Source organism: Mycteria americana, chromosome 1, assembly GCF_035582795.1.
Source record: "Mycteria americana isolate JAX WOST 10 ecotype Jacksonville Zoo and Gardens chromosome 1, USCA_MyAme_1.0, whole genome shotgun sequence".
NCBI lineage: Eukaryota > Metazoa > Chordata > Aves > Ciconiiformes > Ciconiidae > Mycteria > Mycteria americana.
The window spans coordinates 45,131,127-45,151,973 of NC_134365.1; the positions used below are offsets into that span (position 1 = coordinate 45,131,127).

The 20,847-nt window shown below is 37.9% G+C and overlaps 1 protein-coding gene across 1 annotated transcript in view; it reads left to right on the forward strand.

Moving 5' to 3' along the window:
* PTPRQ (protein tyrosine phosphatase receptor type Q) overlaps nt 1-20,847 on the forward strand; it is a 145,165-nt gene that overhangs the window by 76,214 nt on the left and 48,104 nt on the right. The window contains exons 37-43 of the mRNA XM_075496279.1: nt 1,590-1,755; nt 2,233-2,523; nt 2,809-3,084; nt 3,917-4,068; nt 5,894-6,035; nt 8,290-8,559; nt 18,626-18,958. Of these exons, the coding sequence (XP_075352394.1) occupies nt 1,590-1,755; nt 2,233-2,523; nt 2,809-3,084; nt 3,917-4,068; nt 5,894-6,035; nt 8,290-8,559; nt 18,626-18,958 (1,630 nt within the window). The remainder of the gene's footprint in view (nt 1-1,589; nt 1,756-2,232; nt 2,524-2,808; nt 3,085-3,916; nt 4,069-5,893; nt 6,036-8,289; nt 8,560-18,625; nt 18,959-20,847) is intronic.

Consider the following 20,847-nt stretch of genomic DNA (forward strand, 5'->3'; position numbering starts at 1 on the left):
TTACGTTGGATATATAAATATAATAGATAATATATAAATTGATAATATAATATATAAATTGATATGTATTGGTGACAGACATCAAGATTGCATACTGAACTATCAATTTGCACAATACTAACTCAACTGTTTAGTCGAGCGTATCATAGTGACTTCTTCGGTAGGAAATGTCCTCAAGAGAAATATAACCCATTTTTCAGTACGCAGTTTTAATATGCCTGTGTCTATATGTGGTATTTCTGAATTTAAATATGCAAACATTACAGTCACCTTCCTCCTGCTTTAGTAAGTCTGCTATCACAGCCTCTGTTTTTTAGGAACACATTTAATTGAAAGCCAGCTTTGATTTTAAGGAGCTGAAGGGCGCGAATAAGATATAACGCCGAAAACTGTGGGCAGGCCAAATAACTGGAATGCGTACTAGGCAATTCATCAGGGGGTTGGGCAAAATCCAGCTCACCATGAAAATATTGCTGTGTAGAAAAATTAGGAGGACTTCTTTGGTCCTGAGAAGTGCTGTCCATGCCATCTGCTCAACAGGGCAATGCAGCTGCTGGAGAGGAATGATACTGACTCTTCGAATCAGGAGCAAAGCTTTGACTTCCTACCCAATGCTGGAGCTGAATATGCTTATGGGGTACATGATCTCTCAACAGTTGTCAAATAATGAACCAAACTGCTTTGGATCATATAAGTCAGGTTCCTGTGAAGCAGTGGGTAATTTGACACATCGTTATGTGGTATAACTGACCTTACATAAATAATCTGATTTATTTTTTTTCTTTTCAGTTTCCAAAATGGTTCATTCCAAACAGGAATTGCCTCCTCAGAGGGGCTGATCTAGAGCACTAACCTATTGCAACAGTCACAGTTTTAGTGGAATTTTTTATGTAGGTCAAAAGAAAGTGGGACTTGGTTCTGGTGCAATCCTTTTGTTAGCAAGTAACTGCACAAGGAAAATAAATTCTGTTGGTGCCTTCAGTTTAATGCAATCCACTGGGTATAGACATTTGCATTAGAAATAATGGCATGTTTTTAATGGAAAGGGCAGCTAACAAAAGGAACAGCTTATCAAGTGTTGCAGTGAGATCTCTGCCACTGAAAGTTTTTAAATTCAAAATCAGACAATTTTCTGTAAGATCTACTCTCATAAAAATGAAATAAAGTGAGAGGAGTCCTTTGATTTGGATCAGGCAAGGCAATCACATGTGTGATCATGTAATCTATGAACAATTAGCAGATGATACTTTTTTGTCATTTTCTTGATGCAATATGGATAAACACATTCCAATGTTACAGATTTAATGTGTTTTAAAAAAGGTAGATTGGCATTCAACAACTACAGACAACAGGAGGACTCAATTTGGTACTCTGTAGTACTTACAAGGAGTAACAATAGACATCAAACAATAAATTACTTGAGTCAGTAAAAATCAGGACTCGTTAGGAAGCAAAGTGTAGGTTTATGTCTCGTGAACACTATGCTGAATCATATCTGGTGGTGGTGGTGATGGCTAAATGAGAAACTAGAAAGAGAAATCAATGAATAAATAACATTTTCAATGACAACACTTTTTTTTTTCCTTCAGAATTTCACAAGTTATGGTAACGACAGCGATGTCAGTATGTCCCAGTCTGCAGTTCTGGATGACTTGGCAAAATACAGCCATTACACTCTATGGTTAACTGCAAGCACAGCTTTTGGAGATGGAAACAAAACCAGTGAAATAATAGATGTGTATACAGATCAGGATAGTAAGTTAATAACTTTTTTAGTGCTCAGTGTATATCAGTGCTTCCATTTATTAAATACTCTCTAGCTTTAAAATTATTTTATTGTTATGATGGCAAAGTTAAAAAAAATCCAGTAAGTACTGTTTTCAACACTGCACTATTTTTCTTTGCAAGGAAGACATTTTGATCTGAGTCTTTGCTTTGTAATACTAAGAGCGTAGTTTACAAGCTGCTGCTTTGGATACAAGCGATAAAAATATTGTCTTAAACCATCATTAAGACTCTTGTGTTAAACAAATTTAACATAGATGATTATTCATATAGGCCTTCAAAATATTTTGCTTTTGATAGTGAAACAAATGATTTTTAAAATTTGTACAAAATATTACAAATTAGATATACAGACTAATCATACTTTCAACATTTATTTCTGTTTTGGTTTTAGATGCTTTATTAGTGTAATCCATGCATTTATTTTTTGCTTATTATCTCTCATAGTCCCAGATGGTTCTGTTGAAAATCTGGTCTATCAAAACATTTCCTCAACTTCTGTAAATGTAAGCTGGCTTCCACCATCCCAGCCAAATGGCTTAGTCTTCTTTCATGTTTCTCTAAGTTTATTGCAACTGGGAACCAATGAGATATTGTCTTTCCTTACTTACAACACAAGCATCATTTTTGACAATCTGGAGAAATATACTGATTACATTCTGAAAATCACACCAGCCACTGATAAAGGATCTTCTGAACTGCATGCTCTAAGTCTGCATATAAGAACTGATGAAGATGGTAAGATAAGTGTATTTTATTCATTGCTAAGGAAATGTAGAAAAAAAGCCAAATAGTTTTCTAAAAGAAAAAAAAAGATTATTGTGTTTATTTTTCTCATGTTACGTAAAGCTTTTTTGTTATACAACGACACAAACAACTGCTACACATTTCTGTGTTGAGACCATGAAATAGAATTTTCCACTCAGAGCACAACTTTAACTGATAGCTAAAATACATTTTTCATTGTAACTCATAGTTTTCTGAGGTTATCATTGTTTTTGTCTTTCTTATTTCTTCATGTAGTCCCAGAATCAGCACCTATAATCAAAACATTTTCAAATCTCTCAACTACCTCAGTTATGCTTTCATGGGACCCTCCTGTTAAGCCAAGTGGTATTATAATAAGTTATGATTTAAATTTATTTGGGCCAGAAAGGAATAAGTCATTCTCTACCACCTATAATTTTATCATCTTGGAAGACCTTCTGCCATTCACATTATACAGTATTTATGCAGCTGCAAGAACAATAAAAGGACTCGGTCCATCTGCTGTGCTTCAGTTCTACACAGATGAGTCAGGTGAGCAAATTCCATTGTAACCAACTCGAAATTTTGACCCTATGTTATTGCATCCATCTTTGAGCTGAACATCAGACCTGGAGACAGTTGAAATGAAGGATTCATCTTCCATTGGTCTGTGCATGAAGAGCTTTCAGAAGAAGGAAACACTACAAGAGAAGTCTTTTCTGAGTTCTTCTCCCACCGCAGTGTGTAAGAGGACGTCACATTCTGCATAGGGTTACAAAAATAACTCCAAGTACAAATGTCTTTTGCCTTTGGAATGTGTCACAGTTTGCCAGGTGTCAGGGATTTAAAAGTAAGCAATAGTACCTATCTTTTCATCCCCTCATATAATTGAAAAATGATAAAACATGGAAATATTTCTGACACATTCTTACAGGTCTCCTTTACATGGACCTCCTCTCACCTGCATGGTACATGACATATCTTGTAAATATATATCGAGTTGTGCTCAATATAAGATGTAGGAAGCGAAGTATATCACATTCCAACAATATATGTGATATGACTTTTGTTAAATGCATTAGTTCTGACAATGGGGGTGTTGAAGTAATGAATAGATTTCTTAGATCTCTGAGAAGATCCCTTGCTGACTAAACATGTATTCCCAATTAACTGAATTTGCTTCATGCCAAAAAGAAAGAAAAATATTTAAATAGCAATGAAGTACAGTTTTGATGAGTTCAGACACAAATGCATACATATGTGTCTGAACACAAAATGAGTTCTGAGACACAAAAGCATACATATGTTCTCCTCCTTCTCCGAAGTGTTTGGTTTTGCTTGGATTATTTGTAATTTGGAACTCAAGAGCATTTCTCTTTTGCAGTGCCATTAGCTCCACCCCAGAACTTGACCATTACCAACTACACTGCAGATTCTGTGTGGCTAAAATGGGATCCAAGTCCCCAGCCAAATGGTGTTATTATGAGATATAATTTTAAGATTTATCAAAACAACACTGAAAAACTATTTTATCAGGTATGTTTATAATTAACAGTGTTTAATTTTTTTAAATACTTTTTTCATGCTTTAAGAACAAAATATTTGACAAATACTTTAAATGTCTGTTATGCTCCTAGAATGATGAAGTTCCTCTAAATTCCTGTTTAAGACAGCTTATTTTTCCTTCCAACATGCCTGCAATTCAATTTTTAAAATCAGATAGAAAAAAAAGGTTAGATCTTAATTTGCTTTCTAATATTTCATTAATGATAAGTTTTATTAATCTTTAGTGCATATTTCAGTGTAAGATTGACGTTAGAAATGACAGAAGTGACTTGTTTTGTGGCTACTTTTGTTTAGGTATTTAGTATCTGTGGACTTTCAAGTTTCCAAAAGAAAGAAAGAAAGAAGGTTTGCATTTTTTTATTTTTACAGAATAAGAATAACTGAATAAATTTTAACTTAAATAGGTGCTATAAAATTATATATAGAAATTGATCAAGGCATTTATATCTCTTTTAATCTGGTTGCTTGGATGGCATCAAGAAATGTGCCATGAACTGTAAGGGCAGCAAGCTGAGGCCAGGATTGCATCTCAGGCTTAGAAACTATATAGTGAGGTCTGTTCACCCGAGACACTGAGACACTGAGACACTTGTAAAAGCTGCAGGGAAAAGGCATTGCTGCAGTGAGCTATGAGTTTAAGACATGCAGTGTAAGGTGTGGGGCTGTGAGGAGCTTAATTACTTCAACTTCCTCAGCAGTACAGTCCTTGTTGCAGAGACTTAGCTTGCAAGGAAAGTGCTTGTGCTGTTGTTAAGCGTATGCATTGTGGAATTCAGTCCCTGTGAGGTGGCCTACTGCGCTACCCCTTATGCAGTCTGCTGTTACTCCCCATTGTGGAATGAAATGCTGGCATCACCCCAATTTCTTCCATGATCCTTGGAAGAAGGGGAGCACAATGCACACACAGAAGAGGAGCAGTGTTTTCTACAGCCAGCTGCCCTTGAAAACACGTTCTTTGGGTGCTCATGGAGGCTACCAAAGATTATTCCCCGCTGTCCATCTGAGGCAGAGTCAAACTCAATTAGACTACAGAAACTGGCCAGAGCACTTGAATGCATCTGCTATGCCCTACGTTTCTTCATGTTTTGTAATGTTATATGGGCAAGAAATTAGATTTAGGTTGTGGCAGCAAGACAGGCAGAGCAATTTATATAGAAATATTGTAGTTAGGCACGATAATTCTCAGATAACTTGGATCCCACAAAATCTTCACCAGGTTTTCTTGCTGAAATTCAGCTCTTTCCCTGCTGCTATTATAGTCCTCAACATTTGCACGAAATATGCCTTGCATGCTCTGTGAAAAACAGCTACCAGGAACTAAACTGTGTTTTTTAGCTTTTTTCAAAGCTCTTCATCAGTCTGTGTGTCTGGCTCAGGTAAAGTAAAAGAAATGAGAAGCTATGACCCATGACCTCTTCCACTGCAGAGGTGTAGTAAGGAAGTAGAAGGTGAGAGGGGGCTGATGTGGCAGTGTGCTGGTGACAAGAGTTTACAGTATTGGTAAAAAAAGGCATATGTGGAGTTAATCTGTTCTAACAACCCTGTGGTAATTATACCATCCTTTGGCATATCTTCCTCACAAGCCACAGTGAAAGAGCAAGAGGAGAAAGGAAAGGAAGAATTTCACCCTGCATTCTTTTTCGTTGAGCTCAGGGACTACTTTCACTGAAAGCTACTCAGAGTAGAAAAGGCAAGACTATGGCTCTAAATCTTCTGTTCATGTCAGTGGGTTCAAGGTGAGGCCCACAATGTTTACACAGATTAATTGCATACTAATAATTTTTCCTTCCTTAAGAACATTTCAGGTTCAAACCATGAGGCAAACCTTGTTGGATTAGAACCATTCAGCCCCTATTTTATCAGTGTCTCTGCATTTACCAAGCTTGGGAATGGCAATCAGTTCAGTAATGCTGTCCAGTTTACAACAATGGAATCAGGTTAGACGTGACTTTTTCTAAGCTGCAGTTCTGTTTATGTATATTTTCCTTGTATGGCTGAACAACAGCCTTCCTCTTTTCTCCAAAGAAAACGTAACATAACACTATCTCATTGTCTTCTGCCTGTGTAACGCCAATTCACATTCCTATTGTACCGGATAGACTGGGTTTGAAGTTTGATGTCGGAAGTGTAGAATTAGAAATGTTCTCATCTGAAATGAGAGGCTTATATGGCTACTATAAATCTTTTAATAGCATCACAGATAAAGGGAGGAAAATTAGATAGATATCAGTCTTTGCAGATCAAAGCGATAATTCAGATCCCTGTGAAAATAACTGAAACTTTAGCAGTATCAAAAGCAGCTGGACAAATGATTGGCAAATGAACTGGAAATTGTATTAAACAAATACAAATTTTTAACATTTTTTATAATTTATTTTAGGAAGGGAAGCTAGCCACTAATTAAATATCCTAATTTGTTAGATCTTATTCTTCCCAACAACTGGGGATGACTATGCAATATAGCTGGCTGAATTAATTAATTATGTACAGTTTCGTCTTGTGCCTTCTACATGACTTTTGACATTGCATGTTGTTTCAAAATGAAAAATTGTATCACATGAAAGTGAATATTCAACATTCACTAACGAGCCTAGGAGCTCTGTGGGTTTGTGAAACTGGCCTTTGTGCAAAACTGGAGCTCCTTTGCCAGGTCAGAGCAATCCCCAGGCTCATGTGCCTTATAAGGTCTGTCAGTGCCAGGGAACTAGCATGGGTTAGCAGGCTGTGTCTGAACTCCCAGGTTCCTTTATTCTGACAGCAAAGGGAGCAGACAAGGTATCGAAAGATCGCATATGGTGACTACAGTTTTTCAAGACCACATTTCCAGTGAAACATTCTTTCCAGAGCTGATAAAACAGGGGTTCTGGGAAAAATTATGCTGTTTATTATAGCCAGCAGTTACAACATGATGAGAAATCTGGACCATCACTGAATTGGTTCAGGTTGGCTGTTGGATCCCTGCAGCTGGAGGTTGTCCTGCCCAAGAGCCATGGTCATCCATCAGTTGTCCCATTTCATCATTGACATTCCATACTCATGGTTCTTTCTTCAGAAGTGCTGGAGACACATTGCCCACAGGACCGTGGTCTAGTCATTTTACAGCTTTTTCTCAGATTTTATGCTCAGCCAGTTGCAGCATTGTTTCCTTTCCCTCCAACCCAGATTTTGGGCAATTGCTGGATCAGTTCCTCATTGAGTTCATCTAAGGATTCTGTCTCTAGCCTTTATTAAAAGTGCCAGTTAATCTTCTTTCTTCTGCAGATGCTGCTTTAAAAAAAAAAAAGTTTTCTTTGAACTCTGAAAAGAAAATTAGTCATTTTAAAGAGATTAATTTACCTCTGTGCACTGATAATTAACAGGTTTCCCTCTATTTCTGGTACCTCACTGACAGTATTTTCACTATTTTATGGATTCCTGGACATGTTTCAATAGAGGAAGTAGATTGGGGCACCTTCACTGTGTATTCATTTTCTTTTAGCTGGTACAGCCAGTACTTTAGCCCTTTCTGAGATACTTTAATTCATTGTGCTATTTAGTCAATTGTTCACAGATAATTGCTCTGTTTTCAGCATGAGTATAATATTTGCTACCTTTTATTAAATTTTTATGATCATTTAAAAAATATTTCTCCTGCTGGAACCAGCAAGGAGGTGGGGAACAGTAGCGTAATAGCATTGATATGACAGCTCTGAAACCTGCCCAGGTTTCAGACTTCTGTGCAGGTCATGCCTCTGCTGAAAGGACAGAGATATATGATACAGTGCTTAAAAGAAACAAAGCTAACAGATAAATAAGGAACTTCTGCTGTTGATACTGTTGTGGAATATGTATATGAGATTCACACTACTGTGTATGTTTTACTACACTTTGATTGAAAAAACATAGGGAAAATACAAGCAGATGTGAAAATAAAATTGGACCACACAAGTAGAAAAAGCCAGATAGATGGCCTCTTCTGTTTCAAGTACTACCATCAGTCATGTTCATAGTAGTTGGAAATGAACCATCTAATGAGGACAAAGATGTATTTTGTTCTTTCAATGTGTTTCTTTTACAGTATCAATTTTTCTGCTACTGGAATGTTTGACCCTCACTATGAACACTGGGTCTACTTCTCTGACTATATTGTTCTGTGATTACCATTTTAATTGTGTGGGAATGTTAATCTTTGGTGCATGTGTATCTTTTAAGTACCAGATGCAGTCCAGAATGTTCATTGTATTGCAATGAATTGGCAATCGATCCTAGTGCAGTGGGACCCTCCTGCTTCATCCAACGGTGTAATTACTCATTACATCATAACAGTTGAAGGAAATACTACCAATTTTTCATCTTATGATACGCTGCATACTTTTAGAAATCTGCTTTCCAACATTACTTACCAATTTAAAATAAAAGCTGCAACATCTGCTGGTGATGGTGAAGAACAGATATGCAATGCCAGTACGCTTCCAGAAAAAGGTAACAAATTATTCAAGTTAATTATTTTGTTTATTTTAAATGATGACTGTGAAACAAGCAGGCCTGAAATACCTCCTTTAGTGCAAGCAGCTAAATCCTGCATTGTTGGGAGCAAAATTTTTGTTGTTTTGTTTCTACCAGGGGCCAATGCTATGACTGCATTGATTGACAATAAAGCTGTTCAGAATTTGTGCAATTAAGAAGCATTTAACTTCTTCAAGCAGACTTTGTCATAACTCTTGATGAATAGGACTTTTTAACAAGAAAGAAAATTGTGAGCTAAATCCAAAGAAGAATGTAGGCAGGTTTTTTGGCATGGGAGTAAAAAATTATAACCCAAAGTCTGTCTTACTTTCTCTCTCCATGCACACTTCACACTTCACCTAATACTGGCTTTCCTCTGGCACCTGAAACTTCCTTATGCATTCAGAGATGAAATTCTGTGCAAAATACAGCATTGCTTCTGTGTAAATAGCTATGTGCCTAGCTTCTAAACTGGAAGTGGAGAGGAGCCCAACTCCCAATCCAGGAAGCAAATGCCTGTTTCAGTTCTCTTCCCTAGATAGGGATGATTTCTACTCTTGGGCTTATTTCTCTTGTTTTTTTCTTCTGCAGTGATAGTTTAATATAAAAATAAAAAATAATGTTCAGCGAGCAGGATCCAGAACAAGACTCCACCTTCCTACTGAATTACAGGAGCAATTACTGCATGTAGTTCCTTTATTTGTTTCCTCTTCAGTGACATCAGTTCATGCTGTGGAGTTGAGGAGCTCTCTAATTCAGAACAGCTGGATCATTAGGAAACATGGGGGTGGGATGGCGGGGCATTACTTTATCCCCTGATGCTTAGAAACCAAGCCTACCTTTTGTAATACTTTAGTTGCTAAGTTATTGAATAACTTAAAAGATGAGTTGCAGCACTCATTCTCATATAAATTTCAACTGATAGAGTGAGTTTTGCTCAGTACTGTCAAATAATAGATTCAAGAGTCTGTGCCAGCAACAGGGTTTAGGTTCTGGATGACAAGTGCAGACTTGAATCAGACACCTAAACTTGGAGGAGATCAGACTTACCCTTATGCTTAGACTTCCTGTTGGTAGCTTCCTGAGCAGCATGCACCTCTTTAGGTTCAGCCTTTGGATCTCTCATATTCACAAAACCTCAGTGCCCCACTCTGAGCTTTGATTTCCACACTTCTTAAAATTAGACTTGTGGATGTGCATGTCTGAATGAATCTAGACCACATCCATATCGTCAGCGGAACTACTATTGCTTTGGTTCCAGATCAAATGGCTGAGCTCCAAATGAGGACAAGCAAAGCAGACCCTTGCTGGCGTAACGCAGCCAACATGGTGAAAAGAGCCAGGGCTGTACTTTGATTACTGTCCCTCATCATAATGTGGTCCATCCCACTAAAGCCTGGCCGCATCCCCTATTTGAACAATGAGATGGCACATTCATACCTGTTTCTGGTAAAAATGTCCTCTCTGAATTGGCTTCCTGATCAACAACAGCACCCCTACAAATTCTGCCATTTTCTGATCCCTGTTGGTCCCCTCTGGTGTGGCTCCTTGATGATTTGACTTCTGCCTGGGTCATCTGCCCTCTTGTTTGCTTGGAAACTTCTGTTCATCGGCAGGGTTCAAAATCCACTTCTAAGGAAGCAGTGTTTAGATATACAGTGTTGGCTGGAAATACTGTAGTGAGCTTAAATGCTGTGCTGAAAATGGATGTGTCCAAGCATGCACCTAAGTATACTTCTCAACTGCAGTTGTAACTCTCCATCCTTTCTTTTAAATCAGGGCTGGTGAACAGCCAGCCCTGCCTCAGAGCTCAAGTAAAACTGAAACAGGGGGTGGGTGTGCAGACAGGTGGGCCGATGCACAATTAAAACTGGACTTGTCCAAACCCCGAAGGTTTTGGAGACAGTCTTATAGGAGGCATGTTACCCTCTGGTACAGAGGAGACCAGGAGGCTTCCTAGGTACCTCACTTCTTGGAGGACGGGGGAAAGACTTCTTGTAATGTTAAAGAAGCCTGGCACCTGGAGAAGTTAATTGTTGGCATTTCTGAGAAATTTGGGGTTGGCTATTAATTAGTGCTTGAGGAAAGCCTGGAGAAGCTCTCTCTGGATGCGGTATTAAGCCTGGGTTTGAGAGACAGACTGCTAGTCTGTTGTGGTCTGTGTTACATAGAGTTGTACTAGCAGGAGGAAAAAAACTGACTTTATTTTGTAACAGCATGTGGCTTGTGTGTCTTATCACTGGGAATTTTCCTAAGTGAAGGAATACCTGTATTTTTTGCCACATACACTGCGCAGACCCTTTCTTGCTGTTTTAGCATTGGCTTACATGTTGTTGCTTAGTCATATTTACAACAAACTAGTTATTATTAGGACATTTCCTTAACTGTGTGTTTGCATGAATTGTTTTGTGGTGACTGGGTACTAGGAATTGGAGATTAATGGTTGGGAATGGAAACAGTTTTATAGCTGTTGTCAGCTTCTTATTTATGGTGGTCTAAGATTAGTCACAGAATATGTAGCCAGCACTGAGTCACTGACAATGCATTTATTTCTGACATAAAGTGAAATCGAATTTGGCTCAGTGTCTCACTGCATAGTGTTTGACCTTAACATTCTTAGCAAGATTATTTGCCTTTTTTTTGAGGTAAATTTGTTCGTATCTGGGTACAATTAAACATGAATCATAAAGATTCGATTTATGAGGAGATTAGTAGTGTTTTGTGTCTAATCTAGCTCCATTGTCATGGTAAACCACTTCTGCCGGGTTGCAGTACGTTATAAAAATTGTTGACTTTGTAGTGGTAATATTAATTTGTGTTTAAATGTATTAAACAGGGTATGAAAGATAATATAGCAAGTACACATGCATAAATGAGTTTGGATTTTATGACTGAATAGCAATCCTTGGATTATTTTCAAGAAAATACACATATTAAAATGAAATTGGTTGAGCTTTTAGTGAAGGGAGAAATTCATTTCACTTTTAGTGAAATGAAGGTTGAGTGAGCTTTTAGAAGGGAGAAAGAGGCATAAAATGGTAGGAGACTTCTCCAAAAGGCACACTAAAGATTCAGTTAACTCACAAGTCTGGGACAAGTGTAATAGTCATTCAATTAAGAATAAAAATAAAACAATAAAATTAAAAAGCCACTTGGGGGTTCCAAAGCATGAATAATCAAAAGAAAACTGCTGCTGCTTTCAATTTTTTTAAGTTAGATTTTTCTTCATAGACTTTTTATTCTTCTCTGAAAATATTAATTATATTGGTAATAGTATTAAGACATGCAGAGTAATTTTTCCCTCCTTACTGCTAGTCTTACTTAGTATTATAACTGAACACAGAGTCTTGGAACAGGTTGAGGTCCCCATTGTACTGCTGTGACAGTCCTTACCATTTGTTTTCTACTAAACAGAGATTCATTCATAACTTACATTTAAAAGAAATATGGCTAGGAATTTGTCCAGGAAACATTTTTTAATTTAATCTGTGCTTAATTTTGCTGGCTAATACTAACTTTTAGCTATACACAGAACTATGCCTTGTGCATGAAGGAGAGTAGTGCCTAAAAGGATTGGTAATAGGAAAGTTTCTTAGGTCTTTTGGTGCGGAGGTGGCATTATCATTACCTGTTGTTACTTGTGCACAGAATGTCTTTACTCTCTGCACAGGGGAGCCTTTAAAGATTCTAGGTTTGTACCTCCACGATGGAGGTGCCCCTTGGAAAATGTGGGCCTTTTTTTCATCCAGGTCTGTGAGGAGCACAAAATGTAGCATGGGCTTAAAGCTTTCTTCATATCCAAGGAAATGCTCTGTTTCCTTCACCATAAATCCTTTTCTTAGGATGTGGCAGCTCATGGCAGCTCTACGAGTTGGAGTTACATAAATTTCCTCATTAACTTGTGAAGAGAACTACAGATGACTGTAATGCACTGGAAGAAATATTTAAGTCTGTACCCTAAAGCAGTCCTTATGGCCCCAAGCATGACGTGCAGTGTGCAGTGCAGTGTGTTGGCCTGGTTATCCAGAGGAATCAACCTACTGCAGAGCCACAGCATTGGAAATGGAAGAGCTTTGGTGTACTTGTCACTACTACAGATAAGAGCAGCATGTTTCACATCTTCAGTCAATGCTGCAAGTTCATGTTTCCAAACGGTATTAAAGTAAAAACATCCAAAAATTGTGGAGTGAATCATGACTAAGAATCTTTGAAACACTTCTTTCCAAGATGACTGAAACTGTTTTTTTTTACCAGATTTCTATTTTCTTAATGTAATGTGGAATTGTTTTTTAGATTTTCCGATTAGTTGGTATGTCCAAATGTCAGTTAATGGCTTTGATGTTTATGGCAAATCTTCAATAGACAAATGCAATGATCACTTCGTTGCTGCCAATGAAACTGCATTGATGTTATTTTTATAAGCAGGTAGATAAAAATAGAAGAATCATATAGTGTAGGATGAAAGAAATTTTTTTTTAAGGACTAGGTCAACTCTAGATTAATGTAAAAGAAATGGTGGTCACGTATACATACAAAGCTGACATTGAAAGCATTTACAGGTCAAATAAATTATTTGCTGAAAAGTAGACAGTGGTTCCATTTGTTGGAAAGCTGAGCATTCTTATTTAATTTCAGACTGGAATACTAACAGCTTTTCACTACTTTTCTAAGCTTAGCTTCAAGGTGTGCATTTCTCCTTAGATTTGTAGGATTTGATTTTTCAGTGCTTAGATGCCATAGTTAGAATTTTCTAATGTGCTAAGGACTAAGAGACACAGTCCAAGGAGGCTTTTTTAAGACATGTTTTCAACTGTGCAATTTCCTTTAAAGCATGTCTGATAGTATCAGTCCCAAGTCATGGGAAAAATAGTCTACAGTATTTTACATTTTTATGTTAGTAAAGTCATTTGGGACCTATTTGTGATGTCCTTGTTCATACTGAGCAGGACTTTATATCATGATGAGTCCCCCTGAAATTAGCAGTCTATACTAGAGTACTATTTAGTATGATCAGGGATATCAGCTTAACCCAGGGAACTCCTTTGGGTAACTAAGCTTTCAAAAATTAATAGAGATAATCAATAGAGAACATTTATTTTCTTTTCAGGTACCTCCATTTTCTGAAGACTCTTGTTGTGTCCCCACTGCTATCTGTTCTACTTTGTTCTTCACTTTCCTCCTATTGATGCTCTTAATACCACCCAACAGACTTCTAGGCTGCCGCTGTTCTTTTAATCCAAACTCCAGCTACAAGCAGCTGTTCTGTAGGCAGACGTTTTTTTATTAACTTCGTTAGGAACTATGCCATATCACATTACCGTCTTCTGTTCCCGGCCCGCGCAGCTGTAGTCATTGCTTTCCACAGAAGTCTTTACAGAAAGCCGTAACTTCTCTCTTTTCTCAGTAGATTTTTTTGTGTGTGTCCTTTGCTGCCCTTAGGTTATCTTTGCATTGTGAGTAAGATTTTTTCTACCGAGTATTTCTGTTCATTTAAACCAGTTCCACTGGCCCAGTTCAACTTTATCTGAGTCTGCACAGTCCTGGTGCTTTTTCTACCAGGAATTTCCTTTCATTTAGGTTCTCAAATAAAAACTTAATCTCAGAGCAGTCCACCAGCTTTGGAAGGGCTGATTAGCATTGCAGCCAGACGAGCGTAGGGAACCAGGGCCAAGATCCATGAAAGTAACTTCTATTTAGGTGCTTAGCTTCCTGTCAACTTCAGTGGGAGTTCAGGCACGTAAATAGGTTTTAGGAGCTTAAAATCTCATGTGGATCTGGCTTCAGGCACTTTTTGTTGGAGTTTGGCCATCATGTGAACAATAGTGGATGAACCTGAAAATACCTCATTCCTCCTCCAGTCCAGAAACTGAATTCACCAGCATTTCACGGCCAGTCTCTCTGCCAGATCCCTGGCTGGCTTTCAGAAGCTGAATTAAAAGCTATTAAATGGAAAACGATAGAGTACCTTGCACCAAAAATTTCAGACTTTGAAAAACTCCCTACTCCCAGAGCTAGCTGAATTATAGCAAATGCAATATAATTCAATAGGGAAAGCCTGTCATGTATGATGATGAGACTTAAGGGGTCTTACCCGTGATTCCTGGGAAATTTAAATATGGGATTAGCACTAGAATGCCAGCTAGCTAATCAGAGCACAGTCCTAGACAATTAGTGTCCTACACCACCACAAACACAGCTTTTTTCATGCCTTTTCTTTAAATGCACCTTTCTGGAAAGCAGGAATAATAATAAAGTTCCTGTTAGGCATGTAATAAAGCAGCAGTGTATAAGAGCAGATACAAAAGTCTTTGTTACAGTTCCAATTCAATCTGAAAGAATAATTGACAAAGATGCAATTTTTGGCTTTAATTGTTTTTAGTGTGAACAGTGATCACTTCATCATAGTTGAGTCATGTTTAGAAAATTTAAACAAGCTGCATGATTACTCTAGGAAGCATGGAATGGTTTGTTCAAATCAGTACCATCTGTGGACAGAAAAAGTTGGGGGAATTTTAGTCATTCTTGAGGAATGGAAATCTGATTCTCCATGCTAGAGTAATTGTAATCCTCTTTGTATCTGTAACCCAATAGCGTAGTTGTCTTGAAATTGTCTCATTGAACACAATCATCAAGTGCAAGAGACACTGTGCCACTGGGTGTCACTGCTCCTCACTGCAGCCCTTGGAGCAAACCTCTGATTTGCTCTGGATTCAGAGCACGTCTTTTCATTTGTTCTAATGAGGGATTACATTTAGATTTGATTTGTCTATGTAAACAATGAGATAAAACGGACTAGATTTTAAACTGACTAATGTTTAAGGCTCTGATTCCATTTTAAAGATCTGTCTAGGCACTAACGGAGGAAATTTTCCTACATCTTCTGCCGACTGACCCTTTCTTTTGTAGGTTAGAACTATTTTTCGTATGTGGGTTTTAGTAAACTGGAAAAATTATGACATAAAATAGAAATAAAAGCTTTTGTAGGAAAGAAGTACTTGTCTAATCTATCTGTTATCCTGATACCTGCCAGTTTATCTTTCGAAATGGTGGGTTTGATGTAGTATTACTCACCAGGATGATCACAGAGACTATCTTCAGACTTGTGAGCATAATTTGCATGGCTTCCCCCCGTAGTCAGCGGGAAAAAGGACGATTCTATAGGAGACAGATGGAAAGAGAAACATCACTTTCCTGCACCCCGTTCTTTCCCCCAGTCTCTGGGAGTTTGTCTCTTTCCACCAAATACAAGGAGAGCTCATGGAGGCTGACTTTATTAGACTTTTGTTGTTCTGTGTGAGAGCCCACAAATCAGAGCCACTGTTATTTTTCCTGATATCATTTCTAGTTCTGTGAAACTGCCAAGCATCTTTTCCATCTTAACTGCAACATTGCTAGCTCTCAATTCTTTTTGATGGCATCATCCATGTTGAAACTGGGGGAACAGGATACTCTCCTTGAGAAGAAAAGCCCACCGTGCTGGCTAGAACATGGGCACTGCTCTTTCTGCCTGTGTCTAACCTCTTTAACCTGCCTTGGTTTACGTGCAGAGACTGCAGTTGTACCCACCACGGCTCTACCAGCTGCACATTGAGCAAGTGAAGGTATATATTTCCACCTTCCTCTTGGCACCCAGCAAGCAACCAGTTACTATCTACTTTATTCCAAGCCCCTGTTTCAGTATTTGATCTAGTCTTTCATTTAAATTGGAGTATAGTCCAATAATCAGTTTTCAGCAGATGGAAGTTAGTAATGGTAGACTAAGAGGCATTAGAGCCAGTTGTTTCCATCTCCATGTTACATACTTTCACACTTTTGTTCCAAACCTGCCAATGCTGGCTGTTCCTATCGCAGCAAGAGTTCCTGAAGTCGTGTGCCTGGGAAGGTGAGGTCATATTATGAGGTGAAGTCCCTTATCTAAAAAAGAGTAATCCACTCTGAGTGAGAAGGAGGAGAATTGAATTTTCTTAAATTCTTTTAATTTTTATCTGTTCTGATGTCTTTGGAATTGCTGACTCTTAATATTTTAATTCCTGGAATATATAGTATTGGGTCTTAAAAATACTTTAATTCAAGTTCAGAGTGAGACTGGTGGTAACTTTTCTTTCACTCAAATAGTTTTATCCATTCTATCCCACATTTTGTCATCATCATAATTGAGTGTGTAAGATTCATATTCTTTGCAGTATCTTAACAGATATTAATAATTTATATTACCATAGAGTGGAGGATTTTTTAAGGAAAAATACAGATTTTTTATAGTAACCATTGAACATTTCTCTGCCTTTATTTTCCATTAATTAATGGTCAAACTAAGCCCTTTCTGGTAATGTGCATGAGTAGCAAATACAGTTTATAGAGCTATTACGAAAATATTGCAGTGCTTATTTTTTTGAAAGTGGACAAACTGAGTATTACATCTCCAAAACTGTGATCAAGCAAGAAGGTTACTGCCTGTTTTGTTTTTATTTACTACTTCCTGTACTTCTCTTCATGCTAATAACAACAGAGGAAAACAACTTTAATGTTGATAGTATGGAGTATGATGATGAAAGTTGTCTCTAGCAAAGATTTTTTTCTTAGACGCTTTGCTCTTGTTCTGTGTCTGCTTAGTGTGTAGCAGGGTGGGAGCATATGGGGCTATTGCATGCTGCCATGTTGTGTACGGGTGCATGAGAGCTGAGCGGAAGGACAGGGAAGTGCCCATGGTTCCTGTGGCTGACTCCTCTCCTGAAGGCTCCACCTGCTTTGGGGTCATTTGAAGGGATTTGAATTTCTCAACCTTTTCATTGTCACAGCTTGGTTTGACTCAGAATTTACATTTCTTGTTAAATATTCATATTTAGTGGAAAGGTTTGTTATATTAGGATGATTTTTATAAACAAATTGTTGCAGATGAAAGCAGAGATCAGATATTCCCACAAGGCTGAAAAAAAAAGGATGGTTTTCTCTTTCTTCCCCAGTAACGTTGGTCTGGGATCCTTTTATTCTTTATGTAAGCCTTGGGGCTTCTTCAGTTTCAGTTTGAGGATGTATCATGTGTTTTTCTTTTACCAGCGATACTTCTTCCCCCAAAGACTCTAAAGCACTCTTTAAAACTAAGTGCACAAAATTATTTCTGAGCTGATTTCTCTGCACAGTTTTTGCCACAGAGAGTATTAGTATTATCTTACAGAGTCTTAGAGATAATATTAGCTTACTGTATGACTATGTGATATAGCACAAAACCATATGTTGCATCCAGTCTGTGAGAGTTGGGAGTACACTGCTGGCTTAATATAGATATGGATAAATGTGTGTGCATGTGTGTATATGTGTATATGTCTATGTATGTACATCCATGCACTACTTCTGTCTCCATGCATATGAATATAACCTGTGTATACCCATGTATATGTATGTATATAAATACATGGAAGCAAAGTTTATGGGAAGTTTCTTTTTTTGCTTTGTATTGCCATATTATTTAGCTTTTCCTCTTGGCATTCCTTTAATTTGTTTACTGAACAGCTTGTAAAGCAATTATATAAAGATAGACAAACGTATGGCATGTATTGATACTTTCCATTCAGAAGGTGAAACAGGACACTTATGAAACCTTGAAGTGTTGCTTGAGGATTGCATATGTTATCGAGAGAGAGGGAGACAAATGAGTATTTCTACGTGAGAGGTGAGGAATCCCAGTTAGCAACAGCAGTAAAAGATGCTACGGGTAGGCCAAAAATAACTTTGCTTGATATTCCCTCCCCCAGCTCAGACATAGCCCCAAATGTAGCAACAGCAATGTCACACCTCTCAAAGCTGCCCCTGCATGCCACACCTAAAAGTATTTTTCTTTATTTCAAACTCTATAGTAAATGTACGCCACCTATATATGTACAGTGTGATTTACACCAATGGAATTACTCCTTATTAACCATATGAAATTGAATCTTGGTCTTTAGACATGCTTATTAAAATATTTTTTTAACACTGGATAAAAAGGTTGTAGTTGCAATCACTTTTCATTCAAATGAAGATAGCTTACAAGTGTTTTAATTTGTAGTTCCTAGTGCTCCCAGGGATATTGTTTTTTCCAATGTGCAATCAACAAGCGTGACCTTAAATTGGAGATCACCGAAATCTATCCTTGGCTACTTTCAAAACTACAAGATTACCACACAGCTACAGTCCATCCACTGCAGTGACTGGGAAACCAAAGAATGTATTGAATATGAGATGCATCAATATTTATATGAAAATGTGGTGGATGACCGGATAGAAGAGACAGTGTATGGACTGAAAAAATACAGATGGTACAGATTTGCAGTTGCTGCCAGTACGAATGTTGGTTATGGCAGTTCTTCACCTTGGATTTCTACACAAACACTTCCTGGCTGTAAGTAAGGATGTTTGCCATGTGTCATAATGCTTTAACAATGTGATGTTCACCTAAATAAGCAAGAACAGTTGGTAGAAATTATTTCTTCATAGACCTACAATATTGGTGAAGTTAATAAGGATTTATTGCAACTCTTCATGTATGAAATATCATGATATAAATCATGTGGTAGGTATGCATACTTGACACTAGTTCAGATTTTAATGCCTTTTGGATGCTCTACTATATTTACTGCTTACCCAACAGCAATTTCATTCCTTAGCCCTACTCCACATCTAGAATTGGTAAGTCTGAATTTTGGCTGCTTTGGATTGATACACCATTTTCAATCCATCTCACATGGTGGGTGTGTCAATGAAAAGTAGTCCTTTTTTTGATTCTTTGACTAGAAGTCTGTTCTCTAATGTCATAACACTTTCCTGAAATTCTGCTGAAAATAGTTTCAGAGGAATTCAGATTTCTTTCCAGTACCATATCCACCTAAAGAGATTACAAATCTGAGTAACCATGTAACACCTACGGTACTGTCATGACGCATATTAGGACTGTCACGCCTCAGCTGAGGATTTGGCTTCCAAGTAAGAGAAGAGTTAGTTGTCACAGATAAGTCATCATGAGATATTTGAGAGAAGGGGACGTGAAACATAAATTATTTAGGAAGTTGTCATGTTGACATATGACCTTCCCTCCCAGTCCACAGCCAGCCTAGGTCAGAGCACATTTGAGATCCGGCCTCGGGCCCATGCAGAACAAGTGAGAACCACCATGAGTGGCCTGACTAAATCACAGCTCCTTCACTCCTTTCCCCTTCCAAAGTAATCATAATAGAGATACCAAGGACTTAAACAGCTCTGTACCAAGGACTATTCAATGGCCCACATACTTATTTTGTTCCGTTCATGTTTTTACAATCATTTGATGTGAATCCCAGAGGCTTTTATATAATGCTCCTCATAGTATCTGTGCACTGTCTGTACAGTAATACAGCCATCTATCCTTAAATACCTCACAATTTTCCTACTAGGTAAGGAAATAATTGTCATCTTCATTTACAGATGAGAAATTGCAATAAAGAAATTCTAAGCCCCAAAGGGCAAAGAGATTTGGACACCATGATAGTGAACATCACAACAGCCCATTTTTCACCTAAAGCACAGAAGCAGTCCTTTGGACTGAGAAGTACTGGAATCAGCTGCGGAGTCATTCTCATGTGCACTTACTTTCTTTGTCCAGTAGTTCTTATGGAGATGCTATGCCTCTAAGTTAATGCAATATTTTAAATGAAAGTGGAAAAAAAAATCAAAAAACATATAACCCCAGGTGGAGCAGAAAATAGCTAACAGAATTTGTGCAACTCTTGAGCCAACAGCTCTGAGGAGATTTCTTACTATTAGATGGATAGATCTCAGCTGCTGACATATGCAAACACTTATCTTCAAAAAATTGTTGCTGAGTTTAGGAAAGTTAGGGATTTAAATTGGACAGAGGCACAGATAAGCAAAACATGTAATCACATAAAGTTAGGATCCTTTTTATGATTTCCTCTCTGGACAGTGATAATTTAGTTTAAGAGAGAACTAGTTTCCTATCAGTCCCACTGAGGAGATGGTAGTAAAAAGTATAAAAATCTCATTAGACTGCACAAGCCCTTTCCATGCCAATACAGTGTCATTCTCAGCAGTAGGTTCTCTGTGTGGTGTATTAGCTAGTTTAACAAACGGCGGTGTGGTAGAAGTTAAAAAAGTTCCACCAGTTCTTCCAGCCCAAGTGTCTGGGGCTGCTGGCTTGTGTCTGTGGTGAGGGAAGTGGGCAGCAACAAATTTCCTGTGAGCTAAATCAGTGACACATCAAGAGACGAGCTGCCTATAAAACACACCGCCGTGGAG